The following is an 18,909-nucleotide window of genomic DNA, read 5'->3' as shown; positions in this document are numbered from 1 at the left end:
GGATATTTCATTGTTTCGTATTGCCCTTGTCACTGCCAAGGTAAACCCAACTAAAAAAAGTAAGTAGTCCAAAATTAATATTTCCTAATACTTTTGAAAGAAACGAAAATATAAACACATTTTTTATTAATATGTTTAATGGTGGTATCACACCATGAAATATGTTTCTATTAAAAAAAACTCTACTTATCATATAAGCAAATCAAAACATTCTATCTAAGCAATATAAACGATAATAAAAAATAACATAGTCTGATAGTTGAAGAATGTGATAATTATAATGAAGATGAAGATGGAGATGATGATAAAGATGAAGATAATGATGATACTGAGGATGAGGATGAGGAAGATTGAAAGCGTGTATAGTTTTAATATTTTAATGTAGGCTATTTACTTTTTATGAAACCATTTGATGATGAGAAATACATTACTTTACTATATATAAACGAAGATTGCTTTCATACGACTTTTCTAACTTTGACTGATATTCCCAAAATATCCCAAATATTTGTAATATTACGAATACCTCGGACACATAGGCCTAAAATTATAATTGATATTAAAAATAGGTCGAGATTAATTTCAGCTAAAATAATTAAGGAAAATAATACTTTCTACTAATTAACATATTCTTACCATTAAATTAATTAACTTTAATCATATGGTAAACTATGTAACGTACAAAGGAATACGTGTTACCTTATTTATAAATTCAATCATTAAGAACAATATATTTTCACAAAAATCAACATTTTGTTATCAATGCTAAAAATAGACACTTGGCGTTTACAGATATAATAAGGATAGAATATGATCAACGTATTTTCCTTTTTTCATATGCACGAGGACAAAGAAAATATGGGTGCACTAAAAATCAGGACTATCCAACCACCTATTAATATAGTCACTAACATGAACTTTGTTTTCCAAAAGACAATCACTGAACTGGAACAAGTGACATCTGGGAGGTATATACCTTAATAGAACAATCACAGTCACACTGTACATGTCATATGCACACTTAATCTTGCAAATGAAAATGCCTAAAACACCGTCCTTCTAATCATTCTTAATATAAGTTTGATCACCATCATTAGATATGACTGCTCTCAATGGTGATCATGGTGATCTAACTTTAAAACGTCTTAAAATGCGCAAATAGTCGAGCGACGCACATGTACCAAGCATGTCCTTTGTAGCCTGTCTATATCAGGTATAGGTAGGTAGGTAGGTATAAAGATACACGACAATTACCAGTGGTTTTGAACTTCATGCTTCTCTGGGTCCATTGTCCTTCTGACAATATATTATTATTCATATTTGAAAGAACGATGGGCGAGGCAAATGCAATCTTTATTATTACCTTGCGCGCGCAGAAGGCACACAGGTTAGCCCCTGTGCTTCTTGACCCGTAGATAGTTCTTTCTTCCATGATAACGAACTGAGTCTAGTCAATATTAGGTAAAAGGAATAAAGTTGAACAGAAGAAGGAACAAGCGGCCATTTTGCCAAAATGGAGGTTCGAAGTTTCTTCGTTCTCCTGTTGGCATTTGCCGTCAGCATAAGCGTCTGCCAGAGTCAATGTAAGTTGCTAATATTCTTGTTTAAGTTTACTAAAAAGTGTGTTGCAACTTTTAATCAGATTAGATCTTCAGAAGGGCAATGGTTCATTTTACGTGCGAGCACAACCACACCCTAGGCAACTGTCAATATTTCATACTCAAAAGAAGATAATCTGCGATTAAGGTACTTTTATCCAATCTTTCCTTTTTCCTTACACTTTGGTTATTGTATTATCAAATTGTGGCATAATGTGAGACATAATTATTCTTAAAATAGGTAAATTAGAAATGGAAACGTGGTCTAATGATTACATGATTACTTACATTACTTAACCTGAACAACCTTAACAATATGTTTTTGTTAAATATTTAGCTTTATATTGATCATTTCGACGGGTATTCGGGTGAGAATGAGGTGCAATTACATAGATATGTGCTTTGAGATACTTATTATTTGCACAAATGTTGTAATATAAGTAGGCCTATATAGTATAAGTGCATATTGCTTCGTTTACATGATTTCTGTGTTTTTACATAATTATTATCAATAATAATAATACCACCAATATTGGTAGGATTTGATGCATTTTATTAAAGGATGCCTTATCGCACGTCATTCAACAATAACGGTTTCATCTTCAGTAATAGACGTGCCACCCTTACTCTGAAGATGATACTTGCAAGAATATGAGAAGCATATCTGCCCCTTTGTACTCTTTAGAGAAAGATATCGTATCCTATAAATATATAGTTTTCATGAAAGATTACCATGTAGTTGTAATGTTCTCGTGAAGGATGTGCTTTTAAAGCAATACCATGCTTTAAAAACATTATGTAAGATACTTTCACTAGCCTTTCACTAGTTTCAAAATCAATGGGCTTCATGATAGGCAGAATGCTGCAGGATTGGTTGGATCTTATTCAATCACCCATGGAGGGTGCAAATATCATATCAGGGACTAAACGTTCGATAATACCTAGCAAAGAGTGCTCTAAATCGAACTCCAAAAACTTCTTCCAAATGCGCTATCATTTTTGAGCAAAATGCAAAAATAGGCACAAAATTGGGCAGGGGTGTAGCACCCCCTTAAAGATCGGTGCTTCCTTATGGAGGTACACTATATGTATATGTATTGGTACTACCAACTAGTAGTTCTAAAGCCCATTGTTCTCTCATGCCTTCCTTAAAGATCGGTGCTTTTAGACAATTGTCCACATTCATAATTATACGTACATCAATTTTGCTAAAATTTCGAAAGAATAGTTTAATGGCAATTATGCTCTAACAGCGTCTTATTTTGCACGACAATACTTCGGATAAGAGGACAACTGCGTATGAGGACCCTACCATATTACCTGATAATTATTGATTACATCAATTTGAACAATGCATCAGCGTATGCCATTATAAGTTGTCTTATAAGTCTAGACAAAAGTTAAAGACTTGTAGCCTTTTAAGGGCTCTTTGCACAGTTTTTTATGGGACATGACAGCACATCGGACATATCGAATTGTATTCTGAATACGAGAGGAATGTTCTTCTGGTATGTATTAAATAATTTTGATTTTTTTTTTTAATTGACGATATAATACAAATTTTATGGCAAATTATTATTAAATTGATATTTTGTTTATTTTTCATATTTAACAGTCCTCGAAGTAAAATTAATAAATCTAATGATGTGTACTTAAAGTGTATGTAGCATTTGAAATTTTGACATTTCGTATTGAAGATACATATTTTTTTTTTCCCAAAAGACCTCAATTTTTTAGGTGTTTGGGGATACAAAATCAAGATCTTCAATACAAAAGATTTCAATTTTCAAATGATCGCCAGCTTTTCTTTCCTCCCAGCTACATACACTTTAAGTAAATATCATTAGATTTATGAATTTTAATTCGAGGACTGTTAAATGTTAAAAATATCAATTTTTAATAATTTGGCATAAATTTTGTATTATATCGCGAATTAAAACAAAAATCAAAATTATTTGATATCAGAAGGACATTCCTCGTATTCAGAATGTAATTCGATATGTCTGATGTGCTCTCGTGTCCCACAAAAAATACTGTGCAAACGTTCATAGCCCTTAAGTTCGGGTTTTAAGGTATTCAAAATATATATAGTATATTTCCATGCTGTCAAAAGCTTTACTAAAATCTAGAAACTGAAATACCCCAGTAATACTTTCATTTTTGCAACATCTTCCATTGTTGTCCCTGTCATTCTTTGATGTACCCAGTCTGTTCAGAATCAATAATTGATGATAGGACATCTTGCAGCCTTTTCGCTGAAAACCTTTTTTATAATCTTATAATTTGTAAATGATAAGAGTGCGAAATTGCGAGTTAACAGCATCATTGGTGGGTACGCTACCTGTGGATGTGGAAATGGGAAATGATGGGTCTTTGGGAGCTGACGGGGTATAGGCAAAGTGTCTTTTGGTGCTGCAAATTGTCAAAATCTAAGGTATTTCTTGGCTTTCTGGTTGAAAATCGCCATAAAAAATCCAGAAATGACAGAAAATAGCAATTTTGTGGTCTTTTATAGTTGAAACTATTACAATCAAGGATCTTTCAGCGCTCTTTTTCTGTAAATTTCAGGAGTCTTTTGGAACTACGCGGTCATAAAACAGGAGTCTTTCCGCAGGAGTACAGTGCGGTAACTTTTGTAAGGTTGCCCCGGTACCAACCTTGCATTGTATGAATTAACGTGTTACAATGTTGGCATCAGATTTTTGCAAAGATGTAATTGTTTTACTGACAACAATTTCGGTCCTGATTTTAATGAATATTTTATTATTTTTACCTTTATGAATTCGTTTTCCTGTGATCTCACTTTTGGACCTCACTTATTTTTTTACTATTCTCATGTAAATATTTTGCATCATTATAACCAAGCTCTTTTCTAACATCATTAACTTTCTGAAGCTATGTTTTGTTGTACAAAATTTCCAGAAGTTGCATTGTTATTATTACTGATGTTCTTAACATTTACTTTCAAAACACTGATAATATTAACTAAACTGAGAGATATCTTACTTGATTTGCTAATAGGAAATGCTTATTTACTAATTTAATTGCTACGAAACTAAAAAAATGTAGTCGCAAAGCCCAATATCCTAAACTCCTGAGTATCTAAATGAATGTGTATATTTTTCTAGAGGCAAACTTGATGCCCTTTTAATTGGTCTAATGTATCCATTAATTTGATTATTAACCTATTTTAATTGCTTATGGGTTATTTGTATTATCTTTAAAATATAGGTGTCCTTACAGGTTTAACACGGTGTACAACAAACAACGTTAAATAAAGGCAATTACACTACATATTTGAACTTCATTGAAATAAATTTTATTTATTAAACATATAATTCAATCGTATTCCTGAGCGAAGTGTTCATTTACCAATCAATTCGTTACTTGCTAAGAAGTCTAGACATTGAATATAAGCAAGTACTTACCACCAACGACCAACTATTATAAATTGGGGTTTACAAATCGTTTTATTTGCTTTCAAAATAATGTAACAATGGACAAATCAAAAACCACTTGAAGTACATGAAATGCCAGCGGCAATGCATTGTATACCACGACTTTTAAACTGGCCTATATAATTTTATCTGATCATTTTGTCTCAGTTTGGCATATGGCTAGAGAAAGTGTTTTAAACAGGGGCCAGATTTACATTTAGCTGGCCCCTGGACACGACAGTATGACTGGCCCCTACCACTGTAACCTGTGTTGTTTTATGAATTCTTTCTTCAAGATGCGTGAGTGTCCTTAAGAGTAGACGAGGTATTGTTGGTCGATTTGCAGTATCTAAATCAATATATTATTGAAAAATAACACTTTGAAGTTTTGCAAAAGTTCATTCTACCAATCATATATTTTGAAAACTTGCTAGATTTATTGTTGTTAATGGGTTATAGTGACGTTTCTATTATTATTATTATAAAAGTATTGTTATTATTATTATTATTATTATTATTATTATTATTATTATTATTATTATTGGGTTATTATTATTCATTATTATTACGGAATCAAAACACAATAGATCGGTCACATTGTAAATCCGGCCCTTTATGTCATAAGGAATAAAAAATTGTTTGGAAAGATTGGGGATAAACTTCAAAGGGCAGCGTGAAAAGTAACATGTAGTATTTTCTTGTGAAGATTCTAACAAGTAAATTATTTGGCTCTCAGTCAAACTGGTATTGCGGTATATTTAGTTATATGAGATTATATAATTGTTAACCTAAACCTGACTTGAAATATACTTGTATCTCATTGGTTAAATTCGAATCTATCGATTAATGGTGGCACATACACTGGTGAAATTATATTTGAATCCTTCACTTCCAACTTCTATGTAGTGGCATTTTAATTTAAAATCTTATTGTTCATGATGCAAATGATTCTAAAAGTACTTTGTAGTGTAACTTACTTGCTTTAAGTAAATTATACTTTGGCATAATATGACGTATTGTACACTTTATTTGATGGACTTGTTATTCTAAACTTTTTTTTAAATAATTTTATTGTTATTTAAAACAAATGTGTTGTAATCGCCCTGATTTAGTTCTCCGGCCACAATGTGCTGTTTTTATTCATGAAGTATTAAAACAAAAACTCAATGATAAAATAGAACATCTGACATGTCTGATATAGTAACAATAACAACAATGGCAGCAGCAAACAACCACATTATTTTAACCAACCCGTTTGCTTATCTTCGATAAATTTGCTGTTCAAATTAGATTGCATAAAATAGATAAGTTGACGTATCAAACTCATTATGCTATGACATTATTTCCTATTATACAAATCGACAACGTGTTAATTAACTGCCGTGTTGCTGAATACAATTTCAGTTCATAACATTTTGCCTTCCAGTGACAATTTTGAGGTCATTAAAAACAATAGCGATTAAACCAGTCTGGCATGTAGAAATCTTTTTGTTAGTGTTGTACAACTCCTTGTCACGATTATTCCTTTCCTGCTCTGGTAGGCTACATACATGTACAACGTACTGCATCGTGCAGAAGTAAACAGTTAGCCTGGCTCTGGGTGTAGTAAAGTATTGGTAGGTTTAATAAAGTTTTTTCCAAGTCAGTGAGTTTGACTGCAACAAGGTCATTATCAGAACAGGTGAAAGGCACAATATACATCATGATAATTAAGAGTGCATACTGTGGAACCTACGGTGATATCGACTGCTGCTTTTTAATTCGCAAAATTTATTATGAAAGGCAAACACATAAAATTCGTGATCCACAGCCTCATCCCCCACTTTTCTCAAAAAAAGTTGAGATTTTTATATATGAAAGGCATAAAACAAAATACTTGCAATTAATTTAGCAAAGAACTGAAATTTGAATTTCGTTCTGGTGCAAGAACGAAATTACAACGTATTGTCTATGGAGCAGTGTAATACACATAATCATGCATAACTGCACACGCAAATCGGAATCAACTGAAATTTTGGGAATATGCTTTTTCGTGGATATGTACTGAAAAATGTCATAAAAGAGGATGCTAGGATCACGAAATACTCCTTTAATTAATTTAAGAACTGTTAACCTAAGACTAAGAGCATTTTTAATGCTGAGTTTTTATTTAGTAAAATTAATGTTATTGCAGCATGATTATATGATTCAATATTTACAACTTATTTTTATAATATGTATGAAGTTGATCCCGGATTTGAGTTCCTGCTCGAACACATACCAATGCTGATTACACTGCACTATTTTCAATATTAGGTATTGTCCTGATTTAAAAAAGTACAACAAAAATAAAAAAATAGATAAAAAAAACCCATTTATTTTCAAAATTATAGATTTGCTTGTTGGAATAAAAATCACTCTTTTTGGGATTTCAGTTTCTCACAACAACAAAAAAAAAGACACTTGAAGCTACATGTAGCAAAGTGAAACGCGGATCACCGAAGACTGAATTGTTTATTCCATGCTTCTGAAATTATTTGAGGCCAGTTTTTACTTCGAAGACCACTAAGATATTTAGACAAATATTCTGAAGTACAACTTAACCAAACAATGATTGTTTTTCGCATTCTTGGTTCACATTATATTTAACTGCATTTTCACCGAAATGGTTTTGAATCGTACGATAATAATGTGATATATTAATTCAACTGTTTGAGAATATTATTATTATGAAAAGAACAAGCATATCCCATTCAGCTCAGACCACGGTGATGTAGCACTGGCTATAGAATATTAGATCACAAGTATATAATACAATATAGCACAGTGAACAACTATACAACTTTCTTTATCTGTGTCAATAATAGAACATTGATTTAAATGGAATTGAATACATCTCTACATCTGAGTTTGTACACTCAACTGAGCGATCTAGCGATCGGTTTCTAGCCAATTCAACTAGCCCACAAAACTGTAACTAGCCTGAGGTACTACCATTTAACTAGCCTGAGGGACCAACATTTAACTAGCCCAAATAGGACGTCCTATATTGAATTTGAATTTAACTATCCAAATGCTATCTAGCCAACTTTGTGTGACGGCAATTTTTCTATGCCGATATATCAAAATACCACAGTGATCTGAACAGTAATGTACTAAATGTAATTTTTATTCCTGAATGCTAATGGGTTTTTTTTATCTTTCAGGGCTATGTCTCAATTAATGATGACTATAGCGATAACTCTTACATAGAGCCATATCTTGATCAAAAGCAACAGTTACCGAATTTAAAACTCGGTATTTTTATTGTTGTGGCCACTCTTACATAGATTATATGTTAAATGCGTAATCTTCAAACTCAACTTTTCTGTTTCATTTTGAAATTTCTTCCACATCCAGCATCTTTTCGATTTCGAGAATCTAGCGTTGAGGCTTACGAGGGCAGTGAACGAGTCCGACTTGTTGTTGAGAGGACTGGAGACAGAAGCCAATCTGGATCAGTTCGTGAGTATTTTGCTGTTTGTCGTTTGAAGTAGAAACTTCCTGAGAACATGACGATGGTGATGATGATGATGATTATGATGACTATGATGATGATGATGATGATGATGATGATGATGATGATGATGATGATGATGATGATGATGATGATGATGTGGGTGATGATGATGATGATGATGATGCTGATGATGATGATGATGATGATGATGATGATGATGCATAATGATGATGACGATGATGATAATTGATTGATTATGATGATGCTAATAATTTATTTTCTTCATATCTTTGTTCAATGCTATAGGTGTTACTACTTTGGAAACATCCGCGGCTTCTGGTGATGATTATGTCGCCTTAAATGCCGTGATAGATTTTAACCCCAATGTAGAGTCACGTACTGTGGATGTCACTATTATCAATGACGTTCAAGATGACAGTGGGGAGCGATTTACTGTCCGATTATCCGAACCGACTGGAGGAACTATTGGGAACCCCTCAGAAACAGTAGTCAATATTAACGGAGGTAGCGCCCCAACTACAGGTACGAATTCTTTACATACTGCAGTTACTGTCCATTTTCCTATACATAATACACAGTACTCTCACCATTGACGCGTGACCTCTACAAACTGTGCATGTTATAGGTATATGGGCATTGCCTAGTTAACGTCACTGTGTGAAAAATAACCGGCCAATATTTAAAGTACTCTCTGAAATTCTAGAAAATATAGTTTTGGAACATTTCCTACATTTTTAGCTAATTTAGGTGTTTGGAAATATTTGCACTTTGGTGTTTTAGTGTATGTTATAGGTAATAGGGCATTGCATAGTTAACGTCACTGTGTGAAAAATAACCGGCCAATATTTAAAGTTCTCTCTGAAATTCTAGAAAATATAGTTTTGTAAAATGTCCTAAATTTTTAGCTAATTTAGGTGTTTGGAAAGGGTCGTACTTTTGTGTTTTAGGAAGGATATGTAAACGACAGATAACACCAAAAATATGAAGACATTATTTCCAAACCGTGTTAAGTCTGCAACCATTATGTTTCTCATTTTCAAGAATACTGGTTAACAATATGCAGACTATTGTCTCATTTCGTAAACAAAGGCTCACACATTATTGTTACCTTGCGTTTGCTTTATAATCGTTCACCCACCTGAAACTATAATACCAGCTCATTGCTCATTGCACAGGTAAAACAGAAACATGTGTAGTGTGGATTTAACCAGAGAAGATCTGATTTAACATAGTTGAGCTGTTTTCAATAAGTGTTATCTTGGTTTAATAGCTTCTAATGGGGTTTAAGTCCTGCAAAGGTGGTGGTGAATTCTACTGTAGACATGACTGCATCATGACCATTTGTGAAATGCCTGATCGCGGTACAATGTTATTGCAGCTCAGTATGCGAACTCTGATATCCAGTAAAGTCATTATAATTATGCTGATAATAATGGAAGTATCCAGTTACCAAATAATGCACACGATATTAAAAATTATACAATTCATACAAAGATTCTTAACATTTGATTGGTCAATTACTGTTGATTATTTTTGCTATTTAAAGAACAAGACAATTGCACTCCGCGCGAGTGCAATAGTCAAATGTGCCGGGGGGGGATTTTTTGGCAGGCCGAGGGGGGGTGGCAAGTGTTTTTTGGCACAGCCCCTAACTGCCTCAACTGCCTCAACACATTCATTTGAATACCTTAATATCAATTATTGAAATAATTCCCAACTTTCTTTCTTCATCACAGGACTTCAACAAGAAGTGCTCATCGCCATCATCGTAGCCTGTGTAGCTGCGGTCCTCATCCTTCTTGTATGCTGTTTACTTATATACTGTTTGCGTTTCCGTGGACGTGGCGTCCGAGAAGACGTGGTCTACGTAAAAGACATGCTGCTCCAGAACCAGAACCAGAACCATACCCAGTACCATATCCAGAGCCTTATCCACTTCCCAGACCGCATACTCCTCCACACCATCATAGGCCGTACACTCCTACATCGGTGGTTAGACCACGTACTCCACCACCACACGTGCACGCGCCTGCACCTAATACACAAGTTATGGTCATCAATGAACCCTCGCCACCAATTATTGAGCCTCCTCCACAAAAACCAACTCAGGTAAGTCCTTAAGACGCAATAGAGCAATCTGATCCAAAATATGAAACCTTCACAAAAAATAATGGAGCCGCTATAAATACGCCCAGAACCATTCATCGTATTCACAATATTTCAACATAGAAAAAACAATGGTTTAACTGAATGGTGTACATTTTGATACCCATTTGTCCAATGTCGTTCAATATTAGCAACACAGTAGTGTTTTTAAATAAAAAATACTTAACTTTAAAAGTTGCATTTTACCAGCAATCAATGGTTATTACGCAAGCATTGTGGCATTGAAAACCCGCCACTATCTTCGCGCTGAATTCAAATCAATACAATTTACTGCAACTTTTTAATTCGGGAAGGGCCTATTTTTTTATCAATAACACTACTGTGTTGCTAATATTGAACGACATTGGACGTATGGGCGTAAATACACCATCGTTCTTTCTATGTTAAATTATTGTGAATAGGATTATTAGTTGTGAAGCTATACTGTATTTATAACGGCTGCGTTACTTTTTGTGAAGGCTTTATTAGACAACTAGGTGAACGAACGTGAACGCGGTACGTAAACGTGTGATGTCACGTGATACTGCTGTAACCAATCAGCACTCTTGAATGGCACCAAATTGACATCACACGTTCACGTATGTTCACCTAATCTTTTTTTTTTTTTTTATCTTTGGACAGCCATAATGTTACTGTCTATGATTTATTAACAAATTACAAAATATAAATGATGGCTGATTTTATGATATAAACATTTTAATACCAGAAAAGACAGAACAAAACGAACACAGACAACAATGAGACAGACACAAGGACAAGTTTCCCATGTTATTTTCATTAGCTGTGCACAGAATGTGAAAAAAAAGGTTTAAAGGCGAGGAAATGCAAATAAAAAATAGGATGGCAGGCAAATTGATCTCAATCCTCATTAAGGTCAAACGAAAATTTCTTAAAATGTTTGCTCAATTTACCTTTACCTTCTGCGATCCTATATTCAGTATTAAGTTTCATTCTCACAAAGTTCATAAAAGCTTGGAAACTGGGAGAGGTCTTTTGAAATTTACATCTATGAATATAAAACTTCAAACATAATACAAGAAAGTTGATTACAATTTTGTGCTCAGAGTCATAAACATTAATCCCAAACATTTTTTGGTAGTTCAAAATTGTAATATTATCACCAGTTTTGCTTTTAATAAATTGGGTCAGACTGTTCCACAAGCATTTGATTTTATCACAATCACAAAACAAATGCACCAAGGATTCCTCAGAATTATTACAAAAACTACAAAGTGGGGAATCAATTCTACCAATTTTATGAAGGAATTTGTTTGTGCAAATTGCTCTGTGAAACAGTTTAAAGTAAAAGGCCCTAAGCTGAGTTTCAATACTGCAAGAAAAGTTATTATTGTGAACTTCATTCCATGTTCACCTAATCTTGCTATTATCCTGAACCGTTTCTTTCAAGATTAAGTCCATGTTGTGTATTTTAAAAGTAACAAGTCAACAATCGATACTAGTTTGTTACTTTTAACTCTTAAATTTAAATTCCATGCATCAAACTGTGAGCAACTACGCGTACAGATATAATTGGTTTGTTATATGATGCATGACTGCCAGATTAATTATCGTTTTGTAATGTCACCATCTAAAAGGTGTGCAAAGTGTTAGCAGGGACCATTTAAGGGTAGACGAGGTATTGTTGGTCGAAGCAACCTAAAAATCGATTTTCATTATCTAGTTCAATATATTATTGAAAATTAACACCTTGATGTTTTGCAAAAGTCCATTCTACAAATCGTATACTTTGCAAACTTGCTTAATTTATTGTTGTTGATGAGTTATGTACGATTTACAAAAGTGTTGTTGTTTCAGCCCTCTTTACAACGTAACTCAAGAACCGCAGCACCTATAAAAGTATATCTGTGATATTTTAATTCTTCTTTTTCCCATTCTAGGTGATAGTGATCAGACCACAGACTCCTGAAGTCATCCGTCGCCGACCAGATCCAGTAGGACCAACAGAGGTAAAACATCAAGATTTTGTAATTATTTTAATAGCACACCATTCACAAACCATACGGTGTAATTCCACACAAACTCCTTTTTTAATGTAAAGGAAATCCAAATATGATATATTTGCTGATACATGTAAAAGAAACACTAACTGACACAATACACTTCTAGTAGTAGTCAATAAGACCGAAAATCGCAAGCGTCAGCTGCAAGGAAATTGTGGTTATGTACCCAGCAAACACAAAAATGTTCCTAAAACGTTTATTCAAAACATTTTTATAACATTTAAAGGTCGGGTTATAAAGATCATGAATATGCGTTTTTAAAACGTTATTGTAAAATATTTTGGGCAAACATTTTTGCAAAATAGTGCCAACAGTTATATAACATTTTGTTAGAATGTTTTCAAAAATGTTTTAGGAATGTTATTAAATCGTTTTTATACCCTTTATATATAACCCGGCATTTTCTGTAAAACGTGTGTTTGCTGGGTAATGCCCAAGAATATAATTATATTTTAAGTCACAAAAACGGCTGTCCTGAAATATATAAAGATGAAGTGAAACAAAAATAAGTGATCATGAATGATTTTAAGCATAAGAAAACTCATGTCAAGAAAAACACGCATACAATTTTGGCTAGAGAATCATTTTTCAAAAAATTTGACATACTGGCGTATAAGTTTAATGACTAATTACAATTACTACATCTATTTTTCCTACCCATTCAAAAAAGGGGTAATATATAACAAAGGGGTATTAACGTTGCGATTATCTCTGGCCGTTTTCGTGATACGCCACTATGTCATACGAGCGATAAACACATTCATCAACGTTTTAGTGTTCGCTCAACTTGACACGATTAAGTCCATTTTTCTTTTTTCGCTACAGTACTCGTTTTTTCAAGCTAGAAATACTTAGATCCTGAGGCAGTTGTTGCAATTTAAACAAAATAAGTTAACCAAGTTTAACTTCATTTGAATTTGTCAAAATTTGACTACTTCCCGCATAAAATTCAGCTTAATAAACTTCATACGGGACCACTCTTTGATGACATTTGCTACACTATATATACCACACTGAATGTTTTGTGAATTAAACTTTTAAGTAAACAATTCAGTTGTAAAACCCATCCAATTAAGTACTGCTAACCAAGGCGGATTTGAGCTAGCATAAAGGTTGAGGCAACAGGTAACCTCAAAATTCTAAGTAAGCCCAACAAATAATTTCTATGAGTGATATTACTTGTACAAAATGTATGTTTTCAATGCATCTGGTGATAGCTCTTTTTGATTTCATTGTAGGTGATAATAAGCCGACAACGCCCTAGATCTGCCTCACCAGTTCTCGAACCAGTGCGCATTATTGATGCACCTGATGATGACAGACGATCTCCTAGCCCTGTGACCATTGTAAGACGAATCCACAAACCTGTCCCTGTCCGTCTTGAAGGGCCAGGACCCAGACGCTTTGATGATGACCATCATCACCACGATCACCACGATCACCACGATCACCATGATCACCATGATCACCATGATCATGATGATCACCATGATCGATATGATAGACGTGACCGGTTTGATGATCGTTTCGGGAGTTTTGATCGATTTGGAGGACGTGATGCCTTACTGAATGTAAGTATAAAAAACCCTTTCTTCTTTTTTTTTTCTTTTTAAGGCAATAAAGTTTGAAACAGATCCGGCTTTTATATTTCTTCTCTTCTTTCTACTCATCTTATTCTCATCTTTCTAACAGTTTTCTTTTTGGATCTTCTTAGACTCCATTAGACCATCTTTTGTTTCTGCATTATTGTTTTACATGTCAATTTTTTTCAAAAGATAACTTTGATGGGTCATTCGACGTTTCTCATCTTTCTTTTATAGCTACCACCTGGTTCGGGTCTCTTTGGTCCTTCGTCTTATGGACGCAATGCCTTCGACCCAAATCCATCATTCGGTGCTTTCGGCTCACCTCTCTCAAATTCGGCTTTCGGACCTTCGGGTTTCACTAGCTTACCACGACCTGGAGCTCTGCCACCTCAAGGGGGCAATTTCTTCGGTCCTCAACCGCCTCTCTACGGACCTCCACCACCTCCAGGGGGTAACTTCTTCGGTCCTCAACCACCTCTCTACGGGCCTCCACCACCACAAGGTTTCGGCGGCGGGTTCGGCGGTGGGTTTTAATCTCATCTTTATTTAAAGGAAAGTAATTAAGCAGAATATGTAACCTGACATTTGTAAATAGTTCGCACGATACAAGAACAACAGATTGTGCTAAAAATGATAATGCTATGTCTCAAAGCCCATGGCAGTTTTTTTTTAAATTTTTTTTAAATTTTGAATTAAGATGTCATTTTCGAGTGTTCAAAAGTACACATCATAATATTGTGGTTGATTTACACATTTGAAGTACAATATCAATTGTTTTATAACAATTATGATGCGATTATCGAATCGAGTAAATTTTCTTCAAAATATGTCACAAAATTTCATGATTTTACGGTAAAAACTAAACAAAAAAAAAGGGAAATAAAAAAAATGAATTTGCCGTTTCAACTGACATGACGGGCGAAAAAACGAACGCAAGCGGGGGCTTTGAGACATAGCATTTTTTAGGCCTTTTGGGAAAATAACTTATTCACGAGACAAAAACCAATATGTATACATAACTTTTGAAAAGGTTAACATGGTAAAGATACCCATTTTATAATGTTGTATAGTGTATACAAAGTATATCTTGTGAAACTATTCCCAAATTTCAACATTATGAACAGAAATTATTTTTCTATGGTAGAATAATAATATTTTTATAACGAGGAGGGATAATTTTAAGTAGTTCGGTTTCTTCGAGGCTGTTAAATTAGTAAATTACGATCGAGCTAGAAAAAATGCAAATCTGGGTAAATCCGTCTTTGATATTAGCATACAGGTGAACAAACAGTGTTTGGTGTTTCATAGTTGATATTTAGACTTAATCGTTATATTTTTTAATATTTTTTTTTGTTAATTTTAATGTTTGAATGTTTTGATGTCATTTGTTGTATATGATAGCTATTTGACATTATCAATGTCCGAAAACAGTACTACGACGTTTTTTGTAATTAATTAATATTGTAAAAATAAAGTTTTAATGTGGTGGTAGGGATTTACAATTGAAGTAATCGTTTTTGAAAGAGGGTCCAAAGTATGTTACAATATCTGCGTCAATTGTTATTAATTGTTATTGGCACTCCTATGAGCATAAAAGCTCTTTCGATTCTTAAATATAACGTTATGGACCCTATACTTTGAGAAAGCATTAGTATTTCATATCAGATTTATTTCTAAAAAAAATTACTCTCGTATTCAATGAACCAGCGTTACCAGACCATGTCTCAATTCAAGGTGTACTACACCCCTTGGTAAATTTGTGACTAATTTTGCATATTTCTCAAAAAATAAAAACACATTGGTAACAAAAGGTAATGTACCGTATATTATAGGGGCAAGGAATCCAGTTACTATAGGGAATTTCAGTGACTCAAGACAAGCAGTACGTTATTTATGATAAGAAAAGAGGTACCGATAGAATGTACCTCATTTCTTAACATAAAATTATAATGAACCACTTGTCTTGAATCACTGAAATTTCAGTGAAGTAATCATGGTAATTGGATTCCTTGCTCCTATAATATACATAACTTTTGTTACTAGTGTGTGTAGTTATTTTGTGAGAAAAGTGCAAAACTTTCTCCAAATTTATCCATGAATTTTTTAGCACATTCTTTTCTTTTGAATTGGTAAACCCTATAGGCCATACAATAATGCAGGTGGATACTAAAAGTAAAAATAGGAGAAAGTCATGATAAAGAGGGAAATTTATAATATTTACCTAATACTATATATATGTCAAGAATATGTAGAAAATGTATATATATTTTTTTATACCGAAAAAGAATAAAACAGTGACAACAATAATTAGCAGAATATGATGAATAATTGTGACATTACTCCTTGCACATGTTGCAATGTGACGTACAATACAGGACTCATATACCAAACACTTGCAGCAATATCGTTATATGTTATTATGTTAGATTCAATTAAATTTTTACAACATTTGTTACAATTATTAGTGATATTCTGTTATGTTGTTACTGTAAAACTAAATAAAAAAAACCTCCAGATTGAAAATCATCATCAATACAATAAATTTTCCCAGTTTTGGCGATCGTCTAAGAATTTTAGTAAAAAGTTTAGAAACACAAATATCGTCATAAAAATATTTCATTTCTGACGTAAATGTTCCAGTTGAAGCTAGTTCCTTGTTACAAATCCGTTATTTCATTCAAATAAAAATGTATTTTGTTGGTAAAATTATGTAATCAAAAGGAAACACTTTGATTTGATATACAAAGTATAACGCTTTAATTAAGTAAATGTACTATTATTTTGATACACTGGTTAGAGTTACTAATAAAACCATCTGGAAGAAAATGTGTCTTTGCTAGTGTTTTTTTGCTTTTGTTTTGTTATTGATATTATGATAAAGTATTTCAATTTAGAAAATAATTCTTCACTTGGTCGTTAAGGTAATTTCTTTCGCTACTACATAAGCTTTGTTTCAATCAAATCAGTGGTCTACGAGCGAAGATACGGCCAATTGTGTAAAGTAGTCCTCAAACAGCTTGGGCCACTTTCCTATCTTTGGAAGCAAAAGTGAATCATGAACCATCTGGTCGGTGCTCTTAAGATGGGTAATTTTTTAACAATAGAGGTTATCAGTGTTCTATAATATCAGATTTATTCATATCAGATTTATTTCTAAAAAAAATTAACTCTCGTTTTCAATGAACCAGTGTTACCAGACCATGTCTCAATTTAAGGTGGTACTACACCCCTTGATAAATTTGTGACTATTTTAGCATTTTTCTCAAAAAATAATAACACATTGGTAACAAAAGTTATGTATATTATAGGGGCAAGGAATCTAGTTACTACACTGGTATTTCAGTGACTCAAGACAAGCGGTACGTTATTTATGATAAGAAAAGAGGTACCGCTAGAATGTACCTCATTTCTTAACATATATAATGAACCAATTGTCTTGAATCACTGAAATTTCAGTAAAGTAATCATGGTAATTTGATTCCTTGCTCCTATAATATACATAACTTTTGAGTTTTGTTACTTGTGTGTCAGGGGCTATTTTAACGTGCCTCACTGTCACGATCGTGCAATGAGATAAAAGTGTTGATGAAGTAGAGCGTGTTTCAAAAATAAAAAAATTGACATTTTTACCTGAATGTGACCATAAGAAAGGCTCTACCATTGTCTACTATTAAAGCATATCTACTCGGATTGTTAATTGTCACTGCACGAATATTTTATCTCGTCACGTACGTGACAGTGAGGCACGTTAAAATAGCCCCTGTTGTGTGTAGTTATTTTCTGAGAAAAGTGCAAAACTTTCTCCAAATTTATCCATGAATTTTTTTAGCACATTCTTTTCTTTTGAATTGGTAAACCTTAGAGGCCATACAATAATGCAGGTGGATACTAAAAGTAAAAATAGGAGGAAGTCATGATAAAGAGGGAAATTTATAATATTTACCTAATACTATATATATGTCAAGAATATGTAGAAAATGTATATATATTTTTTTATACCGAAAAAGAATAAAACAGTGACAACAATAATTTGCAGAATATGATGAATAATTGTGACATTACTCCTTGCACATGTTGCAATGTGACGTACAATACAGGACTCATATACCAAACGCTTGCAGCAATATCGTTATATGTTATTATGTTAGATTCAATTAAATTTTTACAACCTTTGTTACAATTATTAGTGATATTCTGTTATGTTGTTACTGTAAAACTAAACAAAAAAAAACCCTCCAGATTGAAAATCATCATCAATACAATAAATTTTCCCAGTTTTGGCGATCGTCTAAGAATTTTCGTAAAAAGTTTAGAAACACAAATATCGTCATAAAAATATTTCATTTCTGACGTAAATGTTCCAGTTGAAACTAGTTCCTTGTAACAAATCCGTTATTTCATTCAAATAAAAATGTATTTTGTTGGTAAAATTATGTAATCAAAAGGAAACACTTTGATTTGATATACAAAGTATAACGCTTTAATAAAGTAAATGCACTATTATTGTGATACAACTGGTTAGAGTTACTAATAAAACTATCTGGAAGAAAATGTGTCTTTGCTAGTGTTTTTGCTTTTGTTTTGTTATTGATATTATGATAA

The 18,909-nt window shown here is 33.1% G+C and overlaps 1 protein-coding gene across 1 annotated transcript; it reads left to right on the top strand.

Annotated features, from left to right (window-relative positions):
• Positions 1-8,918: 8,918 nt before the first annotated feature.
• LOC140154930 (uncharacterized) lies at positions 8,919-18,862 on the top strand. Its single transcript, XM_072177590.1, has 5 exons — positions 8,919-9,056; positions 10,271-10,643; positions 12,599-12,667; positions 13,960-14,292; positions 14,542-18,862. Exons 2-5 carry the CDS (start codon positions 10,338-10,340, stop codon positions 14,839-14,841), a joined length of 1,008 nt encoding a protein of 335 aa, XP_072033691.1. The 5' UTR covers positions 8,919-9,056; positions 10,271-10,337; the 3' UTR covers positions 14,842-18,862.
• The last annotated feature ends 47 nt before the right edge of the window (positions 18,863-18,909 follow it).

This window comes from Amphiura filiformis, chromosome 6 (assembly GCF_039555335.1).
Source record: "Amphiura filiformis chromosome 6, Afil_fr2py, whole genome shotgun sequence".
Classification (NCBI taxonomy): domain Eukaryota; kingdom Metazoa; phylum Echinodermata; class Ophiuroidea; order Amphilepidida; family Amphiuridae; genus Amphiura; species Amphiura filiformis.
The sequence above is the reverse complement of the archived record's forward strand: the minus strand, read 5'-3'. Positions and strand labels throughout refer to the sequence as shown.

Coding starts and splice junctions, on each gene's coding strand:
- LOC140154930 (XM_072177590.1), top strand. CDS start 10,338: ATGCTGTTTACTTATATACTGTTTGCGTTTCCGTGGACGTGGCGTCCG. Junction 10,644..12,598: donor CTCCACAAAAACCAACTCAG/GTAAGTCCTTAA, acceptor TTCCCATTCTAG/GTGATAGTGATCAGACCACA. Junction 12,668..13,959: donor ATCCAGTAGGACCAACAGAG/GTAAAACATCAA, acceptor ATTTCATTGTAG/GTGATAATAAGCCGACAACG.